The sequence below is a fragment of the Erythrolamprus reginae genome, chromosome Z (genome assembly GCF_031021105.1).
Source record: "Erythrolamprus reginae isolate rEryReg1 chromosome Z, rEryReg1.hap1, whole genome shotgun sequence".
In the NCBI taxonomy this organism is placed as follows: domain Eukaryota; kingdom Metazoa; phylum Chordata; class Lepidosauria; order Squamata; family Dipsadidae; genus Erythrolamprus; species Erythrolamprus reginae.
In genome coordinates this window covers 138,334,984-138,357,205 of record NC_091963.1, presented here as the reverse complement: position 1 = coordinate 138,357,205, position 22,222 = coordinate 138,334,984, and the positions used below count along the sequence as shown (strand labels likewise).

Here is a 22,222-nt window from a genome sequence, read left to right as displayed (position 1 = left end):
AGGAAAGAGAACTAGAATGGTTGCCAAAATGATGTAAACACACACAAAATATGCATAGCACTAAATTAAATTTGAGGCTCTTTCATTTTTCCAAGGACTTGATCAAACCTATTATTTTTGAGTAAGTGGATTAACTCCTCATGGAGAGTATCCATCTTTGTGGTAACTAATTGACCAGATGACACAAAATACATTTATCAAAATGTACAGTCTCTTGTATAACGTATTTATTTGTTAATAATTGTTCATAATAATTGCTTAATTGCATATTTCATATTTTATTTATTTATTTGTCAAATAAAGTATTGGTAGTATACAAAGATATAACATTGTTTATATACATGATTCTGGTACTAATAATAGAGAAACATTAAGACAGGGATGGTAGGCATGCCTCTATGTTGGTTGAGGCAAGCAGGATTCCCTTGAGTACCATTTGTTGGGGGTCAAGGGAAGTGCAGTACTGCAGGCCACTAAAGCTGACTGCTAGATCTGCAGGTCAGCAGTTCAAATCTCATCACCGGCTGAAGGTTGACTCAGCCTTCCATTCTTCCAAGGTGGGTAAAATGAGGATCCGGATTGTGGGGGCAATATGCTGGCTCTGTTAAAAAGTGCTATTGCTAACATGTTGTAAGCCGCCCTAAGTCTAAGGAGAAGGGCAGCATTTAAAAATTGAATAAATAAAATAAATAAATAAAATGTACAATTGATGGGCCATTGTGTAAGACAGAATGCTGGACTTGATGGGCTTTGGCCTGATTCAGCGTGGTCTTCTTATGTTTTTATGTTCTTTTTAATTTTTTAGAAAAATTTTATTTAATATATACATATTTATTTATTTATTTATTTATTTATTTATTATTTGTATGCCGCCCCTCTCTGAAGACAGAACATTATATTTTTCAGCTTGTAAATACAGTTGTGGTATGTCTGTTGTAGGACAATACAACACACATCCCGTTCCCTCCCGCCCCCCCAAACTGTGTCTTCGACAGTTTATATTTTGCAATTCTATGGTCTATAGCGTCAGCGTAATTGTCAGTGTAACATTGGTAATAATCATAATAATAATAAATATCTTACAATAAATAAATAAGTGTTGCTTACAATCTTAATCATTTATATCCTTATTTTTACTTATAATTCCAGTTTTGTTTATGCTATATCTAACTTTTTGTTTTCCACAGTATGTACAGCTATTCTTTTTTCGGTTTTCAACCCAACTATAAAAATCTTTCCACATATCATTATCACGTGCTTGCTTGTTGTTTTTAAGTTTTTGTGTTAATGTATCAAATTCTGCACAGTCAAGTATTTTTTTGATCATATCTCTTTCCGTTGGTGTGTCTTCTTTCTTCCAATGTTGTGCTATGGTGATCCTAACTGCAGTGATTAAGTGTTGTATTAAATAATAATATTCTTTTTTAATTTTCATGTCTATTATGCCTAGAAGGAAGACCTCTGCTTTAAGTTGCAATTTAACTTTGGCAATTTCATATATCCACATTCTAGTTTTATTCCAGATTTTTAAAATTTTTGGACAAGTCCACCACAAGTGAAAAACAGTTCCATTGTCATTTGTGCATCTCCAGCAATTTGGTTTTAATTTGGGATAAATTTGAGGTAGTCTTTTATGTTCTTATGCATGCGCCATAATGACTTCTTGGGAATCCAGTGAGGTCAAAATATCAAAATAGGATAGCGGTCTCTTGTATAACATATTTATTTGTTTAAAATTGTTCATAATAATTGTTTAATTGCACATTTCTCTTGTGTTCTCAGGCTTCAATCTGGATGATGCCATGAAAGAAGACAACCAGACGTGCTTCACTGAGATTGTTCTGTTGGGCTTCTCAGACTTCTATATTATACGAGAATTTCTATTTTGCCTGATTCTAGTATTTTACCTCTTAGCCTTGATGGGCAACACACTGATTTTGATTGTCACTATAGTCAGTCCCAGCCTTCACACCCCAATGTACTTCTTCCTCTGGAACTTGTCCTTTTTGGAAATAGGTTACACTTCCACCATCAGCCCAAAGACACTAGTGAATTTGTTATCGGATAACCAGACTATATCCTTTGGGGGCTGTGGAATTCAACTGTGCTTCTTTCTTCTCTTTGGTACCACTGAATGTTGTCTTCTTTGTGTCATGGCATATGACCGCTATGTTGCCATTTGCAAACTCTTGCAATATCCATATATCATGAACATCAGGGAATGTGCAACCCTTGCTATTGTCTCATGGGCCATTGGAATATTGGTGGGTGTAGGGCAGTCTGCATCAATTTTCACACTTCCCTTCTGCAGGTTGAATATAATCAGCCATTTTCTCTGTGATCTCATGCCTGTCTTGAAGTTAGCTTCCACCAACACCTACAGAAACGAAGTGGCCATTGCCATACTAACTGTGGTATTTGTCCTGGTACCTCTTTTGCTCATCCTCTTTTCTTACATCCTCATCATTTCCAATATTTTTGTGATGCCAGGGGCCAAGACAAAACACAAAGCATTTTCAACCTGCTCCTCACATCTCATCATTGTCTTCCTTTACTACGGAACTATCACTGCTGCCTACATTCATCCCAATTCAGTGTATTCCATGGATAGCAAGAGATTCTTTGCACTGCTCTACACTGTAGTGACCCCAAGCTTGAACCCCATCATTTACAGTTTGAGGAACAAAGAGATAAAAACTGCTTTCAAGAAATCTGTAGGCAGGAATTTGATCTTCTTTAGGTAATAGCCAATTGGTTTCATCTCTTCAACAGATTATCACCACATATAGGTAGAGGTAGAATAAACTCTAGAAAATTTCAATGGCTGACATTAGCCTTAATTCTGAAATGACTTATATCTGAAGATAGATTTATTTGAATAGGGAAAGCCCCCCCCCAAATTATTTTATTTTAATTTTAATTTATTTTTTTGAAAGAATACAAGTAAATGTTATTTGTCCATTTTCTTAGTAGGAAGGCTGCTGGACAATATAGAGAAAAAGAGTCAGTGTAAGACCATAAGGATGCAATGGCTCAGTGGTTAAGATGCTGAGCTTGTCAATCAAAAAGTCAGCGGTTCAGTGGTTCAAAACCCATCTTACCAACCATAGAAGGATGGAAGGCTCTTGTTACTTGTCCCAGCTTCTGCCAACCTAGCAGTTTGAAAGCACATAAAAATGCAAGTAGACATATAGGGACCACTTTGGTGGGAAGGTAGCAGCACTCCATGCTTCAGTGTTAAGCCATGCTGGCCACATGACCATCTCCACTTTAATATGGAGATGAACGCCTCCCCTAGAGCCTGCATGTACAGAGGACCCTTTACCTTTAAGACTAAAAGAGGCAAGGAGGATGAAACCATATAGGTCCAAAGCAATGCTAATCATGTCACCCCTGGGCCTTCTTTTCACTAGACTAGACATACGCAACTGCACCAACTGTTGTTCATGTGTTTTAGTCTTCAGTCCTCTAATTATCTTTCTTGCTTATACTGTGGTGACCAAAATTGTATGTCATTTTCCACTTTTGGTCTAATATTTGGTTTGTGTAAAATATGACAGGCAAGTCAAAAGTTGGACGATATAAAAAGAAAAGAAAAGGATATGATACGAATCTACATAAACCAGAAGGAAATCTTATCAAGCATTTGGAATAAAACTCAAAGGAGTTTGGGTGATGAATTTCTTCAAGAGAAGCAAGGAGCTTGCTTCAACTGAACCTGTGAATAAAGGTGATGGAATATAACGAGACTTATGCACCATTTAGCCTCTCTTGAGTTTTAACATAAGAACACAAGAGCCATGCTGAATTGGTCCAAAGCCCATCAAGTCTAGCATTCTGTATCACACAGTGGCCCACCAATTGTCCATGGGGATCTTGAACAGAAAAAGAAGGCAAAACCCTCCCTTTCCCTTGACCCCCAACAAATGGTACTCAAGGGAATTCTGCCTTTGGGGTGGAACTACAAAAAAACAGGAAACAGGAAATATGAGATTGATATAAGAGCTGGGGGTTGGATTAGATTACTAGGATTTCATCTACCCCACCCTCACATCCGATTTACACATATCCAGCCATAGTTTGAGGATAGCTGATTTAGAACAATATGAAAAATGCAAATAATTTTTCTGCAAACCACCGATATTTTCTCACGGACCACCAGTGGTCCATGGAGCACCATTTGGTGACCACTGCTCTAAGAAAGCATCACCATTCATGGAGCGCGCATCCAAAAGGCACATCTTGCGTGTGATATTCTTCATCTTTTTCAAATGAAAAGCAGTAGAGTCTTTTAGGAAACTTAAATACAAAGGAAATGTGGGAGTGCAAGGCCAGGTATAAATTGTCCCATAATGAAAGCTGCATATCGAAAAATGCTGGATGTAAGTTATAACTTAGCTTGCCTCAACCACATGTACAAAATTCTGATGGATGGCAGTTTCAGACTGAAGGGAGCTTCAACTTATTCTGAAATAATTATACATTTGAGAGAACTTTTGTCACTGCTTGTACTAAATCATCAAAAATGGAGCAGGTCAATGTCAGAGATAAGGATTTTGTTTTAAAGTACATATAGAACTGAAAAATGAAGTTAGTGTTTTTATTTTCCATTATTAAAACAGCACCAAGCTCATATATCATATTTATATAATATTAGAGTGCCATTATCCTGTATTGAAATATTTCTCTCCACATTTTTCTTATTCTTCACTGACAAATCTACAGAAGCTTTGATTTAATATCTACAAATATAGTAATGGTAACTCTGGTGACATAACCACCATTTTCGGAACGAAACAATACGTAACCATAATAACCAATCCCAAGCATGCTGTAAGTGTAAGACATCAAGATGATCAATAATGTTCCCTTGCCAAATATACAACCAACATTGAGGACAATCATCTTAACCATGTAGGTGGAGGCTCAGAGGTGAAAAATGATGCTCAGATATAAATCTATCTGAACATTTTAAACCTGGTTATTGATCCGAATTTGTAATCCCAATATCAGTTATTCCATTGTCACATTATTTTGGATTACAATTTACTGCTGCCTATTTGCACATTGCAACTCAAGGCAGCTTACAGAATATGAAACCTCATATAAAAACAATAAAACTAATAAAAGAAGAGTCATATAATAAATTAATGTACTAAAATTACACAAAAACACACACACACACCCTGGCAACAGCACCTCGCATGAGCCATTTCAGCTGGGGGTTTCCCAGATCCACTGACAAAACAAGATCTTCAATGCCTTCTGGAAGAGTGTTAGAGTGGGGGCCATTCTAATCTCTGGGGCGGGTGATGTTCCAGGGAGAGTGGGCCAACATGGAAAAGGAATTCTTATTAGACCCAGCCAGTCGGTCATAAAATCTTGGAAATTGTCAACATATGAGGGCACAGGGTTTTCTAACTCTGCTGTCAGTAATGCTTTTAACCAGATCAAGTTTTGATATTTTTTATTTCATTTTATTATTTTGATTTTGCCAGACCGATTCTCGAATACAGCTCGTCTTCCTAGAATCCACACCATATATCAGATTAATACAATTGAGCTGGTCCAGAGATATTTCATGAAAATAATATGCCACTCCTCTGTTCACAATAGAATACCTTATGCCACCAGGCTTGAGATTTGGGGTTTGGACAAGCTTGAACTACGCACCTACAGTCTGACCTTGTGTACTTATCATAGTACATAAAATTGTCTGCTACAACATCACACCTGTCAAAAACTACATGGGCAAACAATTGCATCGGACGGGAAATGAACACTCAGACACCAAGCTGGGTAAAATGGGTCACTTTATTAAATATTAACAGAAAGACCTGCAGGGGTCATTAAATGGGGCGGAGTTTCCTGAACACAAACATGCTTGGGCAACTAAATGGGTGTAACTCCATACCTGGTCAGGGTGAGGCATGCCCCGCCTACACCCAGCCCGTAAAACCACGCCCAGCATGTGGGAGGGCTCACCCTGCATGACCCGGAACTGGAAATGACGTAGGTGAGCCCCAAGGGCACCCCCTTCACACTGCTCCATCCGGTTAGGAAGCATGAGTTGTGCAATAGGAGTGCCAATCATCTTACAAACGATGCCCAAAGGAGAACACACAGTTGCTACTGATACCCGTTCCACCCCGTTTCTGACATATAGTGACCAAGTAACATAGAAACATAGAACATTGACGGCAGAAAAAGACCTCATGATCCATCTAGTCTGCCCTTATACTATTTCTTGTATTTTATCTTAGGATGGATATATGTTTATCCCAGGCATGTTTAAATTCAGTTACTGTGGATTTACCAACCACGTCTGCTGGAAGTTTGTTCCAAGGATCTACTACTCTTTCAGTAAAATAATATTTTCTCATGTTGCTTTTGATCTTTCCCCCAATTAACTTCAGATTGTGTCCCCTTGTTCTTGTGTTCACTTTCCTATTAAAAACACTTCCCTCCCGAACCTTATTTAACCCTTTGACATATTTAAATGTTTCGATCATGTCCCCCCTTTTCCTTCTGTCATACATATACATATATGTACATATAGTACATATACATCCAAATGTTGAATCAAAACCTATTTACATACAGATGCAGCCCATAACCACAAATCCATTTCACTCATCCAGGATGGAGTAGGCAAAAAAACAATCCGTAGCAAATGCTCTAAAATTACAAAAATTGTCTGGTGTCGAGCTCAGAGGGTAAGGGAAGCCAGGGTGGTGATCAGGCCCTGATAAGGGGCACTCGCCCCAACCTCGGCTTCCCACAATGCCCGAGCAGCCAACGGGGTACTCTGGGGTGCTACCGCGTTATCGTGTGGGATCATACCAGCTGATAGGAGGTGCTGAGTTGGTTCCCACCTTCAGCAAATGTCGGCTGGGCGTTAATTCGCCCAGCCTCTCAATAGATACAAACTCAAGGTAAACTGTCACTTGCAGAAAATACGACTTCAGCAATAAAGTGGCCAATGCCTGGAATGCTTATCTGACTCCATTGTTATATCCTCAACCCCCACCCCCCAAGGCTTCGACCTTAAACTGTCTACCGTGGACCTCAAACTGTCTACCGTGGACCTCAAACTAGGGAGCGTGGGTAAGGTCCCCATTAATTTATACTCATTTCCTGTGCTCACATCTATGTTTATATTTATACATGTTAACTCATACATGTTTGACAAACTAAATAAAAATAAATAAAAATAAAATAAATGCTTCCCCTGACATCAAGCTATGAAATGCCCAGTACGAAACCTCACTCTTCTATCAGGAGACCTTGTTAGTAAAAAGACTTTTAAGTATCTCTAAAATTTATGACCCTGCAGAAGTCAAGTCTCCGTAGTATTTGATGTGGGAGGATGCAAAAAGCTTACATATAGGAGATACAGTATTTGTTTCCAGAGGAAGGATTACATGGCTTTCCATATATAATAGTTAGTGAACGTTAGACTATTTCTAGGGAATTTTTTTTTCCACAAGAATAAATATCCCAACTTTATAAAAAATATCAGAAAGCTATCAGAAAGTAAAATCAATATCTCATTAAGGTAAGATAAATGTTTGGTGACTTGGTTTCTTCCTTACACAACTTCTTTAAAACATATGTTTATTTGTAGAAGATATTCAGTGAAATACAAATGCAAGCAAATCATTCCAAGATAACTAAGATATTTAATTTATGGAATACAGAATTCTTGAAAATAATAAATAAATTATAAAGAATGTTTATATTACACAAACACCCTAAGCTCCATATGGCCACATTTAAAATTATTATTATTATTATTATTATTATTATTATTATTATTATTATTATTTATTAGACTTTTATGCTGCCCCTCTCAGGGGCCTGGGGCAGCTCACAGCATACAATACAACAATAGGTATACAAATCTAATAGCTAAAATCTAATAGCTAATAGCTAAAAAATACTAACATTAAAACCTCTGTCCGTTGAGAACTAGAATGGTTACCAAAATGACACATAGCCCTAAATTAAATTTCATTTTCCCAATGTCTTAATTCAACCTATTATTTTTAAGTAAGTGGATTAACTCATCATGGAAAATATCCATTTTTGTGGCAACTAATTGACTGGATGACACAAAATACATTTATCAAAATAGACAGCAGTCTCTTGTACAACATATTTATTTGTTAAAAAGTATTCATAATAATTGTTTAATTGCACATTTCTCTTGTGTTCTCAGGCTTCAATCTGGATGATGCCATGAAAAAAGACAACCAGACGTGTTTGACTGAGATTGTTCTGTTGGGCTTCTCAGACTTCTATATTATACGAGAACTTCTGTTTTGCCTGATTCTAATATTCTACCTCATAGCCTTGATGGGCAACACACTGATTTTGATTGTCACTATAGTCAGTCCCACCCTTCACACCCCAATGTACTTCTTCCTCTGGAACTTGTCCTTTTTGGAAATAGGTTACACTTCCACTATCAGCCCAAAGACGCTAGTGAATTTGTTATCGTATAAGCAGACTATATCCTTTGGGGGCTGTGGAATTCAAGTGTGCTTCTTTCTTCTCTTTGGTGTCACTGAATGTTGTCTTCTTTGTGTCATGGCATATGACCGCTATGTTGCCATTTGCAAACCCTTGCAATATCCATATATCATGAACCTCAGAAAATGCACTAAGCTTGCTGCTGCATCATGGGTCACTGGTGTTACTGTGGGTCTGGGGCAATCTATTTCAATATTCACCCTTCCCTACTGTGGGTCAAATAGAATCAACCATTTCTTTTGTGACCTTATGCCTGTTCTGAGATTGGCATCCACCAATACATATAAAAATGAGATGGCCACTGCTACAATAACTGTGGTATTTGTGCTGGTACCTCTTTTGCTCATCCTCTTTTCTTACATCCTCATCATCTCCAGTATTTTCATGATGCCAGGGGCCAAGACAAAACACAAAGCATTTTCAACCTGCTCCTCACATCTCATTGTCGTCTTCCTTTACTACGGAACTATCACTGCTACCTACATTCGTCCCAACTCAGGGTCTTCCATGGATAGCAAGAGATTCTTTGCACTAATCTACACTGTAGTGACCCCAAGCTTGAATCCCATCATTTACAGCTTGAGGAACAAAGAGATAAAAACTGCTTTCAAGAAATCTGTAGGCAGGAATTTGGTTTTCTTTAGGTGATAGACAATTGGTTTCATCTCTTCAACAGATTATCTTCTCACCCACATATAGATTGGCGTGGAATAAACTCTAGAAAATATCAATGGCTAACATTAGCCTTAATTCTGAAGTGACTTATTTCTGAAGACAGATTTATTTGAATAAGGAAAGAGCCCCCAAAATAAACTTATTTTAATTTAACTTTAATTTATTTTTCCGAAAGAATAAAAAGTACAATGGTACCTCTACTTAAGAACTTAATTTGTTCCATGACCAGGTTCTTAAGTAGAAAAGTTTGTAAGTAGAAGCAATTTTGCCGTAGGAATCAATGTAAAAGCAAATAATGCATGCAAAGCCATTAGGAAAGAAATAAAAGCTCCGAGGGGAGGAGGAGGAAGAAGAAGAGGAGGAGGACGGTTGCTGCCGAAGGAAGAAGGTGTGGTGAGGGGAATCAAAAAAATCCAAAACTTTAAGGCTTAAAAAAAAGAGGGACTCTAAGGCGGCAAGGAGGAGCATGCGCCTCCCATGCACCCGTCACAAGGCTGCCTCCCATACACTGCACCAGAGAGAGAAATCCAAGGGGAATGGCAGAAAACTGGCCGGGCCTTCGTGCCGCTCTCAAATTTCCTGGGAAATTTTTCCAGGCTCGGGTTCTTAAGTAGAAAATGGTTCTTAAGAAGAGGCAAAAAAATCTTGAACACCCGGTTCTTATCTAGAAAAGTTCTTAAGTAGAGGTGTTCTTAAATAGAGGTACCACTGTACATCTATTCATCTTCCAAACAGATGACATTTGCTTTCATGGAATTGATCAGGTATCACAAAGCATTTCTAATTCCCATGGCAAAAGAAAGATAGAAAGAAAATACCTATTTTAATTTACTTCTATTCCTCTTCCTATAAAGCAAAGTGAATGGGGTAAACTAGGGCTTTTCAAACATGGCTGCTTTTAAATAAGTGAACTACAGCTTCCACTTTTTCAAGTCCGCATATCTTAAAATAGCCACGTTTGGAAAACACTGGTGTAAACTAAAACAAACACTACAATTCATGCAAGTCTTAGAAAGTCTGAAAATATCTTAGAGGATCCAACATTATTGACTATCTTTAAAACTATATTTTAGATTTATTTTTCACTCCCATAATTATAAGTGATTTGGTTTTCTATAAATGTGTCTTATCATTCTTGTATTTCTTATTGATATGCATGCTATTCAATAGCAATAGCTATTGAATAGTATACCGCTTCACAATGGTTTACAGAGTCAGCATATTGCCCCCAACAATCTGGGCCCTTATTTTACCGACCTCAGAAGGATGGAAGACTGAGTCAACCTTGAGCCTGGTGAGATTCAATCTGCCAAATTTCGGGGATCCAACAGTCAGCAGAAGTAGCCTGCAATACTGCACTCTAACCAGTGCACAGTACTGCACTTCACTGTGCCACCACAGCTCAATATATGCTTCTAAGTTCCCTTACCAAAGCAAAGCATTCCTATCAGTTCAGTTATTATCCATGTTACATTTTTGCAGACCCACAGAAATTAGCCATTTCATTTATAAGAAACCTCTCCTTGAAGGAGACTTATCCTCATTGAAATGTACTGTATATAGAAATTGTATATATTTAATAAACTCTATTTTAAAAATAAAAAAAAGAAATTGGACTAGAAGAACTCTAAAGATCCTTTCAATTTTTTTATTATTTTTTATTATTCTCCTCTGCTGGAATGTGACATTGGCACTCTGGATGTTTATCGTTGTAGCATTGCTGAACTTCTCCTGTCCACCTTGAGAACTTTCTGAGCCTTCTTGGTAGGTACATTTTTTCGCAAAAAAAATAGGGTCTGGGAAGCCTGTAGAGAGTTCCAGGGGGCTGGGGGAAGGTAAAAATGCCCATTTTGCGAAAAACAGGCCATTTCACCCTCTTGGGGTTTTTTGCAAAATTTGGGGTGTTTTTGCCTTCCTCAAGTCCCCAGGAGTTCTCTGTAGAGTTCCCAGACCCTCGGCCCACCTATTTTTTGCAAAAAAACCCAGGCCCATTGTTTACAAAAATGGGATGTGTCCTTTGGTCCTGAGTCCTTTGGGACTGGGCTTAAATGAATGAATGAATGAATGAATGAATGAATGAATGAATGAATGAATGAATGAATGAATGAACGAACGAACGAGCGAACGAGCGAACGAACGAACGGATAAATAAATAAATAAATAAATAAATAAATAAAAATGTGAGGGTTTGTCTTCGGGAGGCCAAAAATGGCTATATTTGGTAGATAAGATGCACTGACATTTCCACTCTCTTTTGGGTACCTTTCCTATCAGTTTGGAAGTGTATGCTTTGCATGCTTTGAGTGCTTTGCACATGTAAAATCAAGAAAATTGTGACATCCAGGCAGGTGGGCAAAGCCTCACGCTGCCTCCACTACCAATTCTCTGAACCACCAGCACTGGTCGCTGCCACTGGTATGCCTGGACCAAGCTGAACCAGTAGTTTTTCACCCTGGTAAGCATATATTTACAGCTTCTCACCTTTTGGAGGCAAGGTCACATAAATAGTTTGGGGATGGGGGAGGTTTGAACAAGGGAAACAAACAGAAATAGACATGTACAGGGAAAAGAAAAAAATTACCTCGCTGCTTTTTTAAAAATTCCTTTATTTACTCTTCCTTATAGCATTACAGATAATCTTCCACTTACGACTATAATTAGGATTACAAATCTATTAAAGTTTGTTGCAAAAATCAAGATCAGAAGCGCACAGAGATAACTGATTCAGCTGGATTCATTAACTTCTTTATAATCTATATATAAATATACATTAATAATCTTCTATATATTCAATGTAGCAACAGTTAAAAACAAAACAGAAGCAGCTTCTAGTTCAGAATTCAGAGAGTACAGAATGGACACAGAGTACAGAATCAGCTGATTTACGCCCAGCCTTAAGCTTAAATTTTCAGTTTTGATTCTCTGCACAGACTCAGAAGTGTTTAACTCCCATTGGCTGACTTAGTTGCTATGCCTACTCATTGACCTTCTTAACATGGGTCTCTTAGTTCATGAATATCTTAACAAAATCTGGTTGTTGCAGTCGTAAATTGAGGCACTATGTGAGCAGATACATTATTCTGACTTTTTTTTGGTCACAGTCATTAAGGAAATCACTGCAATTGTTAAGCAAGCTGTGTGGGCATTAAGTAAATCCATTCTTCTGAATAGGTGCTTTTTTGCAGTGGTGAAATCTACTTACCTTCCCTACTGATTTGAAAGCACATGCTTTGCATGTGTACACTACCATCATGCGTTTTTTCACAATCAGTGCATGCATCGAAGGCTTTGTGCATGCAGAGGGTTAAAAATAAGAAAATGATGACATCTGGTCAGGCACGTGGAGACTTGTGCTGTCACCACTATCGATTATCCAAACCACTGGTGGCAGCCACTACTGGTATGCCCAAACCAGGCCAAACCGGTAGCAGTGTAACTCAACTTACTCTGAAATAATTAAAAATTTAAGAAAACTTTGTCACTGGTTATACTAAATCATCAAAAATGGATTTCATCTTCAACTTCAGAGTGCTGATCTTCAATAAACTCAAGGAAATCTATTTAATACTTTGAATCTAGGAAATATTAGTGTGATAGTACTAATATTACTTGCCGCCCTGAGTCTGCGAGGAGAAGGGCGGCATACAAATGAGAACAAATAAATAAATAAATAAATACTACCTCCATACAAATGAAGATAAAAGACTATCAACCAGTATTTATTTTAAAGTACATATGGAACTAAACAATGAATTTAGTATTTTTTTTCCATTATTAAAACAGCACCAAGAATAAGGCCTGTATGTATATTACAAGGCAAAGGCCCCAGGTTCAAATCCCAGTAACACTGTGGCTACCTGATGAAGGCAAATAATCCCAAAATAGATCTATAGTAGTCTCCCTTCCTTTTCATTATCAGGACAATGTGTTACCTACATGCATGCATGCATACATACATACATACATACATACATACATACATACATACTTACATACATACATACATATATATATACACACACACACACTGTGTATGTATGTGTGTTCATGTATGTATGTATATACAGTATGTATGTATGTATGTATGTATGTATGTATGTATGTATGTTTGTTTGTTTGTTTTTCTGTCAAGTTACACAGCATATCCAAATATGGGAGGGAGATCACTGCTCCCTTTTGCCTTTTCAGTCCCACTCCAAAGGCCATCCAGACACCAAACCATAATTTCCAAACTTACTGTCCACTTAGGAAGCAACACTGATTGATAATCAATTTCACATGCTGTTGTGCACATTCAACTTTATACAGAACAAAGTATTCAATTAGAATATTTCATTCATTCAGATCTAGGGTGTGTTATTAGAATGTTCCCTTTATTTTTGAGCAGTATACACGCACACAAGCACACACACACACACACACACACACACGTATATAATATTGATGCTTCGCTGTATAAAATAGAAATGTTGTATATGTCTCATTCTTCATTGACAAATCCATTAAATATATGTTTAAGATGGGGAAAATTACAACTCTGGTGTCACAACCAGTGGTAGAGGCAGTGGCAGGAGGCTCCACCTACCCACCCCAAACACTTCTGCACATGGACAGAAGTGTCATGCACACACGCGAGCGTGAGCACGAACTGGTAGCCCAACTGTGAGAAAGTTGCTAGCTGGAGGATATTGGATCTCCCCCATTGGAGAGTTCTGTCTCCACCATTAATTACAGAAATCTGGATCATCCCCAAATATCTGGCGAGCGTTATACATCCATCCTAGCCCATCTTGGCCTTCTCAGTTATAGTATTCTTCTGGATCAACTCAGAGAATTGGGGTGGAGAACACAATCTCATTTCTTCAGGATCAATTCTAGTTGCTGGTGATTTGGGGAAGAGGGATCCCATCTTTTGTGCCAGATTCGAGCTATGGCTTGGTATGCATGTACAGTGGTACCTCGAGATACGAGTTTAATTCGTTCCGGACCTGGGCTCTTAAGTCGAGCAGCTCTTATCTCGAACGACTTTTCCCCATAGGAATTAATGTAAATAATTTTAATTGGTTCCAGCCCTCAAAAAACTCACAAAGTTAGTCTAAATTATGCAGAAAGACATGTTTTTAATGAAGAAATGTACATGTACATATAAATGAATAATGAAGTTTCTTTCACTTAACTTGTAAACTTTCTTAAACTTTTAAATTTACATATGTTCAACTTCTCTGCCACCCAATCCTGTAGGACAGAGGTCCCCAACCCTTTTTGCACCAGGGACCGGCTTTAAGCGATCAAGAGAGGAATGGGTGAATGAATGGATGGAGGGTGGGAAGGAAGGAAGGAAAGAGGGAAGGGACAGGAACAGAGGAAGGAAGCAAGGAAACTTATGAAAGGGGAGAGTAAGAGAGGAATGAGTGAAGGGAGGGAGGGAAGAAGGTGGGAAGGAGAAAGAAAAGAAGAAATAGAGGAAGGGAAGGTAAAAGAGAGAAAGAAAAAGAGCAAGAAAGAAAGAAAGAAAGAAAGAAAGAAAGAAAGAAAGGGGGAAGGGACAGGAACAGAGGAAGGAAGCAAGGAAACTTATGAAAGGGGAGAGTAAGAGAGGAATGAGTGAAGGGAGGGAGGGAAGAAGGGAAGAAGGAGAAAGAAAAGAAGAAATAGAGGAAGGGAAGGTAAAAGAGAGAAAGAAAAAGAGCAAGAAAGAAAGCTGCAAGCACCCCCCCAAGCCCCCCAGGCCGGCTGCAACCTTTTAAAACACGCGCGCCGCTTCGCAGCTGTCTCCTGAAGCCGAACGCGGAAGTTAGCGTTTGGCTTCAGGAGACAGCTCCTTGGCGCTTGTATCTCGAATTTGGGCTTGTAAGTAGAACAAAAATATCTCTCCCCTCCCAGCTCTTATCTCGAGTTGCTCTTAAGTAGAGCAGCTCTTATGTCGGGGTTCCACTGTATACTGAATCATCAGGGCCTGGGTCAACATGTTCTTGATTCTTACTATGTGGAGTGCCACAAGGTACACACTTTTTCCATTCCTATAACTGAATAGGACAACTCGTCAGGCACCACTCACTGCAGCCATTTCACCATGGCCAAAATTCACTGCTTGACATCTCATTGCAGCCAATTAACCACAGGCCAACTTGCTTTGGGAAAATTTAATGACTGTATTTAATTATTTTAAATAAATAAAAGATTGTTTTAATTTTTGCCATGGGCATGTAATTCTGTCCCTCCTTTTGCATCATTTTTAAAAAGGTTCTATTAAACCATTTCTTTGATATTCGTATAACCAGAGTGGGTTCTGACCGGTTCACCTGAACCAATAGCAGTCCGCTGGTGACCTCATGATGATGTCACCAAACCAGATTGGTCGGTTCCAGGCCATGGGCGCCATCCAAATTTTTTTAAAAAAATATTGATTTATTTTTCCTTCTGTGAATACCAAAAGCTGAATTTCCAGCACTTCATATGCATTATCATTTTGTTTTTGGTATTTTTTTAAATAAAATTGGGGGATTGTGCATTGTACATAATTGTGCACCCAAAACACGTGCATGGCCGCGAGGCGCTGCCATGCAGCATGGGAGCAAGGGAACTGACAGCAAGGAAAGTTGCAACTTACCCCTGACTGTAACTCTTGTTCTGCAATGAGTTGTCCTCTAGTGAGTTGGCCATGATGAGTTAATCATGGCAAATTGGCTGTGTTGAATTGTCATAGACCTTTCCAATGAGGCCATTGAATTACCTCATCTGTCACCATGGGTTGAGGCACCCATCAGTGCATTAGATAAAATCCTTTTCTACTTAATTCCAATCAAGGATTAATAAAAGTGGCGAGAAGGGGAATAGCCCAGAACAGTTTGAGTAATGTGACTTGTCATATAGCAATAGCACTTAGAGCTATATATTGTTTCACACTGCTTTACATCCTTCTCAAACATTTTACAAAGAGAGCATATTGCCCCCAATAAATTATATTTCTCCATGTTCCAAAATTATGGACACACCTTTGTATCACGTAAGTTAAAGTAAAATAAACTAAACAAATTACATTTTCTAACAATCTCATTCAATTCTTCTGCCTGTTAATGAAATTGGCGAACTATTAGGCGCTCAAGGGCCTTTTTCACTTCTTTGTTTCTAAGGCTATAAATCAGAGGATTCAGCATGGGAGTAATCATCCCATAGAGCATGCTCACTAGCCTATCCTGGTCTGGATGGTAACTGGAGGAAGGTCTTATGTACGTAAATATGGTGGTTCCATAGAAAAGACAAACCACTGTTAAGTGGGAGGCGCAGGTAGAAAAGGCCTTACGTTTCCCATCGGCAGAACGGATCCTCAGAATGGTGGCGATGATGTGAGTATAGGAAATCAAGGTGATTAGATAAGCCCCCACGCCAAATATGCCACCAACAATGAGGACAACCATCTCAGCTACATAGGTGGAAGCACAAGATAAGGCCAAGACGGGTGGTATGTCGCAATAGAATTGGTTGATTCTATTGGAGTTGCAGTAAGGTAGAATGAAAGTCAAGGTTGCATGCAACAATGAATTGAGGAAGCCGGTGACCCATGTTCCTGCAGTCATCTGAAGGCAAAGCTTTTTGTTCATGATGACCGTGTATCGCAAAGGGTTGCATATGGCCACGTAGCGGTCGTAGGCCATGACGGCCAAGAGGAAGACCTCAGTGCCTGCCAGGGCCACCAGGAAGTAGAGTTGTAGCACACAGCCAGCAAAGGAGATGGAACTGTTTTTGGTCAATAGGTTCTCCAGCATCTTGGGCACTGTAGCTGTGGGGCAGAAGATGTCCAGCAAAGAAAGATTACTGAGGAAGAAATACATGGGGTTGTGCAACTGAGAATTAGTTCCTATTGCTAGGAGGATGGTGCCATTGCCCAGTAGTGTGACAAGATAGATAAGCAAAATGATGACAAACAAGGAGAAGCGGACAGCTGGGAGGTCTGAAAGTCCCATTAAAATAAATTCTGTCACTTGTGTTGAGTTCTCTGGTCCTTGATTTGTAGGGGAGTATTCTCCCTGTAAGATGTTTAAAAAGGGGGGGGGGGGTGTATGTACAAAACATGTAAAAAAAAAAAAGTAGGAGAGACAGACAATAGAAAGCCATAATGTATTTCTGTTTCAAGAATGGAATACTGACTTTGATTTATTTTACAGAAAATGGGCTATTTCCCAATCAGGTCCTTCCCAGATATTCCCAATGTCTACAGCTGACAGTATTATCTAAAAAGCAGAAAGTAGAATAGATGCAAAATGTAGTAATTTAAAGCATTCAATTCTTTCTTGCAGGGACAGAGTTATTAGCTAATATGAGTACAACAGTCCTTGCTTGGGTCTACAATCATTCTTTTGGAAACAAAATCCATCTTGACCTAAATAGGTTTCCATACCAAGGGCCTATTTGCAGTAAGAGACCAAACACAAAAGAAATTACATTCTAAAGGTTAAATTGGAAAGATTCCACTTCATAGGAAATGAGCAATGAATTCGTTAATTCTTTCTGTGCCTTAGGAAAATGACAACCATTATCATATCATTTTGATATGTTTAATCTGAGGGAAATATGGAAAGTCCTTTTTTAAATGTATAAAACCATGTATTAAAAGCATCAGATAGCCCTGGAGCCTCATAATTCAGATAGCAACCACTGATTTCTCTTCATCTTGGTCTATTAAATCCCATCCCAATATGTTCTCATAGGGGTTTTACTCAAGTTTGTTGCAAAACCATTCAAATTTTCATTTGGGAGCAGTACATAATTTAGAGGTTTTTAAAGGTTTTTTTGCTTGCTTTATTTGAGAGGAATCTTAATTTCCACAATAACCAAAAGATAACAGTTATTTATTTATTTATTTATTTATTTATTTATTTATTTATCTAGTTAGTTAGTTAGTTAGTTAGTTAGTTAGTTAGTTAGTTAGTTAGTTAGTTAGTCCAATACACAATAATACACAATGAAGGTTATAGAGGATATAGTAGAGAAGAAATACGAGATATAGGAGAGACTATAGGACAGGGGACAGTGTGTCCAATCACACTTGGCCAATAAAATTCTATTCTATTCTATTCTAGATGTTGGTCAATTTCAGCGCTGTTTTTCTTCTATTTTGCATTCCTGTTGGGATGTCTGAATCCCTGGGCTTATATTTTAGATCCTTCCTGGTATTCCTGCTGGATTTGATTAGTCATGGCTGGACTAAATCCTAGTTGCCCCATTTCCTTTCTTCCTCCTTCTTCTCCTCCTTCAGTCCTGGCCCTCACAATGCTTTCTTTTTGTTAATCTCTCCCAGTACTCACTGTCGACCGCTGCTGTATTTCCATCTTCTTAACTCCAAAAACCCAATAATTGTTTCCATGTGCTCTGAAAACACACAAAAGGGGGACTCGTCCTTTTTGTCACCAGCCAAATTTCCTCCATGAAGTCTGCAATAATATAGTGGGAATTATTGGGGTTGGGGAATTGGAAGCTCTAAGGATTTCGCAGCAATGTTGTCTTTTCAATATCCACCACAGAACTATTTCTCAGAGCAGCGAGGGAAGGATGATATTCTCCGTCGTGTTGTTATTCCTCCCATGGCAAGTTGCTGCAACAGAGGAGAAAGCAAAGCAAATCTTTAATGCATAAGGGTCAGGCTCTTGCCAAGAGCTAAGCCAGTGCTGCCCAAACTTTATCTTTCATTACCCAAAACCACTTATCAAAAAGTCTTATCGAACTTTGAGGCCCAGTAGAATAGTTGTCTCCTTCAGCACCGCCATAATTTTGAGCAGTTGCTAAATGAACAGTTGTAACTTGAGGACTCCCTGCATTATAAAAACTATATCACCAAATGATTTTTTAAATGTTATCTTAACAAATTATGATTGCTAATTTCATTGATTTTGATCTTATAGGCATATTTTGGGAGATCTTTGAAGTCTTTGGAGAGGGGCGGCATACAAATCTAAATACTACTACTACTACTACTACTACTACTACTAATAATAATAATAATAATAATAATAATAATAATGTATTTTAGCACAGGGGGTAATTTAAATTTTATTTGAAAATTTTTAATTGAAATTTTAAATTGAAATTAAAGTCAATTTAAATTTCCTTGTTGTAATAGATAATTGTTTCCAGTGTCTTTACACAAAAGGAGACACACATTTATCCAATTTGGATAATTCCCTACATTTAGGAGGCACTGGGCTGGCTAAACTATGATTCCTAGTTTATAAAGGTCCACGGTTTATACCGTACATGGTTAAAACCTGAGTTTTAAAAGCCACGAAAGGCCCAAGCTCAAGACAAGGCCTTATTTTGGTTTCCAATACCTATATTACTTTGCTACTGAAAACATTTATCACAGCCTGAAGAGCAAGAGAGTTCAGTGGTGCTGGATTACAAGTGTGCATAGCCTATAGTCCATATTCTATTGTATCCCCCTCCACAATATTGGCTTCATGTTGCTGGGCTAGTCCATTTCTCTTAGGGGGCAAGATGATTCAGTAGTGAAGATGCTGGACAAAAAAAATGTTTGTTTGTCTTTATTTTTTGTTGGTTGTTTGGTTGTTTGGTTGATTGATTGATTGATTGATTGATTGATTGATTGATTGATTGAAATGTGTACAAGACAATAAGTGTGGTATAAACAGAAACAAAAGCAAAGTAGGTATAGGTAAATTTTGACAATAGGACAGAATAGCAGAGATGGCAGGCACAATGGTGTGCTTGTGAATTCCCCTTATGGATAAATCCAATTTCTAGTCGTCTCCCCCGCCTCTACAATGGTAGCTTCCTTTAGCTGGGCCAGTTCATTTCTCTCAGACTCTCCTTGGGCAAGATGCTTCATTGCTGCAGGTGTTGGACAAACAAATGGACAAATCCCCCCAAAAATGGACAAGCCCAAATTCTAGTCCCTCACTCCACAACGGTAGTATCCTGTAGCTGTAACAGTCACTTTCTCTCAGATTTTCAGGGGAAAGATGATTCAATGGTGAAGGTGTTGAACAAAAAAACATAGACAAATCCAAGTTCTAATTCCCCCTCAACAATGGAAGCTTTTTGTGACTGGGTCAGTCCATTTTTGTCAAAGGGGCAAGTTGTTCCAGTAGTGAAGTTGTTGCACTAGAAGCTAAGAGAACTTAAGTTCTAGTGCCCCCCCCCCCACCCAGCAATGAAAGCTTCTTGTAACTGGGCTAGTCCATGTCTCACTCTCAGGGGCAAGATGATTGAGTGGTGAAGGTGTTGGACAAAAAAAAATGGACAAATCAAAATTCTAGTCCACCTTAACAATTGGAAGCTTCTTGTGACTGGACGAGTCTATTTTTGTCAGTAAAAGGGGCAAGTTATTCCAGTGGTGAAGATGCTGCACTAGAAGCTAAGAGATCCAAGTTATAATCCCCCCCCCAAGCAATGGAAGTTTTCTGTAACTGGGCCAGTCCATTTCTCTCAGACTCTCAGGGGCATAATGGTTCCATGATAAAGATGCTGACCTAGAAGTTGAGAAATCCATGTTCTAGCCACCACCACCCTCTCAACAATGGAACTTCTTGGATGACTGGGCTAGTCCATTTCTTTTAGCGAGGGGGGGGGTTCAATGGCAAAACTGTTAAACCAGGAATATGTAGTCCACTCTTAACCACAGAAGCTCTCTGGGGACTTTGGGTCAACTTTTCTTAGAGTTGCTGTTTATGTAGGATGGACTGTCATGGATCCAACAACTAAGTGATGTCTTGTTCATTCCAGGGCAGCTGTCAATAAAATTGGTTTATTCTTTACATTCAGGTCCTTGAGTCTTCATTTGTAACATTAACAGGATCGGCTTCCTACCCATATGGGCAACACTGAGCACCGCTGGTGAAAATGGAGCTGTGCACGCAGCTCTGGTATTCACATGTGTACATCCCCTCACAAGATTTTGCCTCTGCGCATGCACAGAAAGAAAAATATTGTGAGAGCATGCGCATATGTATGAGATTTTGGCATTGAAATCACTGAAATCTTGCGCTCCTGCACGTCCTCTCACAAGATTTTGCTTTCTGCGCATGCCCAGAAGCAAAATGTCAGCGTTCTAAATAGCATCTGAGAAATAAACCAAGTCCCAGTCCAATTCTCTCAATCAGAGCTTGATTTATTAACAGAACCATGTTAGCTACGCCATTGTCATTCCGATTCTGAGTCCTTCCCAGAATCCCACTTAGGTTAAGGTTCATCTTACATCCCCCACACCCACAAGTTCATCACAAGAACCAGTCTTTGTGCAGGGCCTTATCAACTTCCTCTTCTCTTCAGTTGAGGCAGAACAAGTGGTGGCCTTGGCTTGGAGAAAGGAATTTTTGGTTGTGTCTAGTAACTTTCCCCTCTGACTACTCACTACCCCTCCCATCCCCCCTTGTGTTGTGTCAGGCTGAACTCTATAACTCCACATGAAGACTTTGGCCTGACACAAAATCTCACTGAGATACATGTGCGTGTACACCAGTGACACAAAGCTGTGCACACATCACACTGCAGGCAGCGGTAAATAGCAATCCCCGCCTGAGCATTAGTCTGGAATCAATTCTGGATATTTTAATTGCTCTTGGTCTTCTGGATGTGGCAAGTGTTCCTGGAGACTTTTAAATTTAAATTTAGACTTTATTTTATTTTCGACCTTGAGTTACACAGTCGCAGACAATCATGAGACATCTGCATCATTTTCTAAGTTGATTTTAACAGGAAAGCTTTAAAAAGAGAGAAACGTTCTGAACCTTTTGTTTAGTGACAGTTGGAAATTATAATTGTTAGATATTGCCCGGGTGACCTACCCAGACAGGGTAAAAGTCAAAAGTTCAGATTTGTTTATTGCATGTTGATTGATTGCCTTCTTTTTGGCACTTAAAATGTATCTTTGTAAAACTGCCCTGTTGCTGGGCTAGATTGTATAAATAGGAGAACTGTCATTATATAGTGCTCTCAATACTTCATTGCTTTTTGACTGAATTGACTACCTTGTCCTGTGGCAAATAAACCTTGCTTG

The 22,222-nt window shown here is 38.7% G+C and overlaps 3 protein-coding genes across 3 annotated transcripts; 2 read left to right on the top strand and 1 right to left on the bottom strand.

Annotated features, from left to right (window-relative positions):
* The first annotated feature begins 1,802 nt into the window (after positions 1-1,802).
* LOC139175879 (olfactory receptor 10AG1-like) lies at positions 1,803-2,744 on the top strand. Its single transcript, XM_070767244.1, has one exon. The coding sequence runs from the start codon at positions 1,803-1,805 to the stop codon at positions 2,742-2,744; it is 942 nt and encodes a 313-aa protein (XP_070623345.1).
* Positions 2,745-8,241: 5,497 nt separating this feature from the next.
* LOC139175716 (olfactory receptor 10A4-like) lies at positions 8,242-9,183 on the top strand. The gene has a single exon (XM_070766939.1). It carries the CDS (start codon positions 8,242-8,244, stop codon positions 9,181-9,183), a length of 942 nt encoding a protein of 313 aa, XP_070623040.1.
* A 7,100-nt stretch (positions 9,184-16,283) lies between these two features.
* LOC139154776 (olfactory receptor 5V1-like) lies at positions 16,284-18,574 on the bottom strand. Its single transcript, XM_070729748.1, has 2 exons — positions 18,523-18,574; positions 16,284-17,191 (listed from the first exon to the last, which is right to left on the bottom strand). The coding sequence occupies exons 1-2, from the start codon at positions 18,572-18,574 to the stop codon at positions 16,284-16,286; spliced, it is 960 nt and encodes a 319-aa protein (XP_070585849.1).
* Between the last annotated feature and the right edge of the window lie 3,648 nt (positions 18,575-22,222).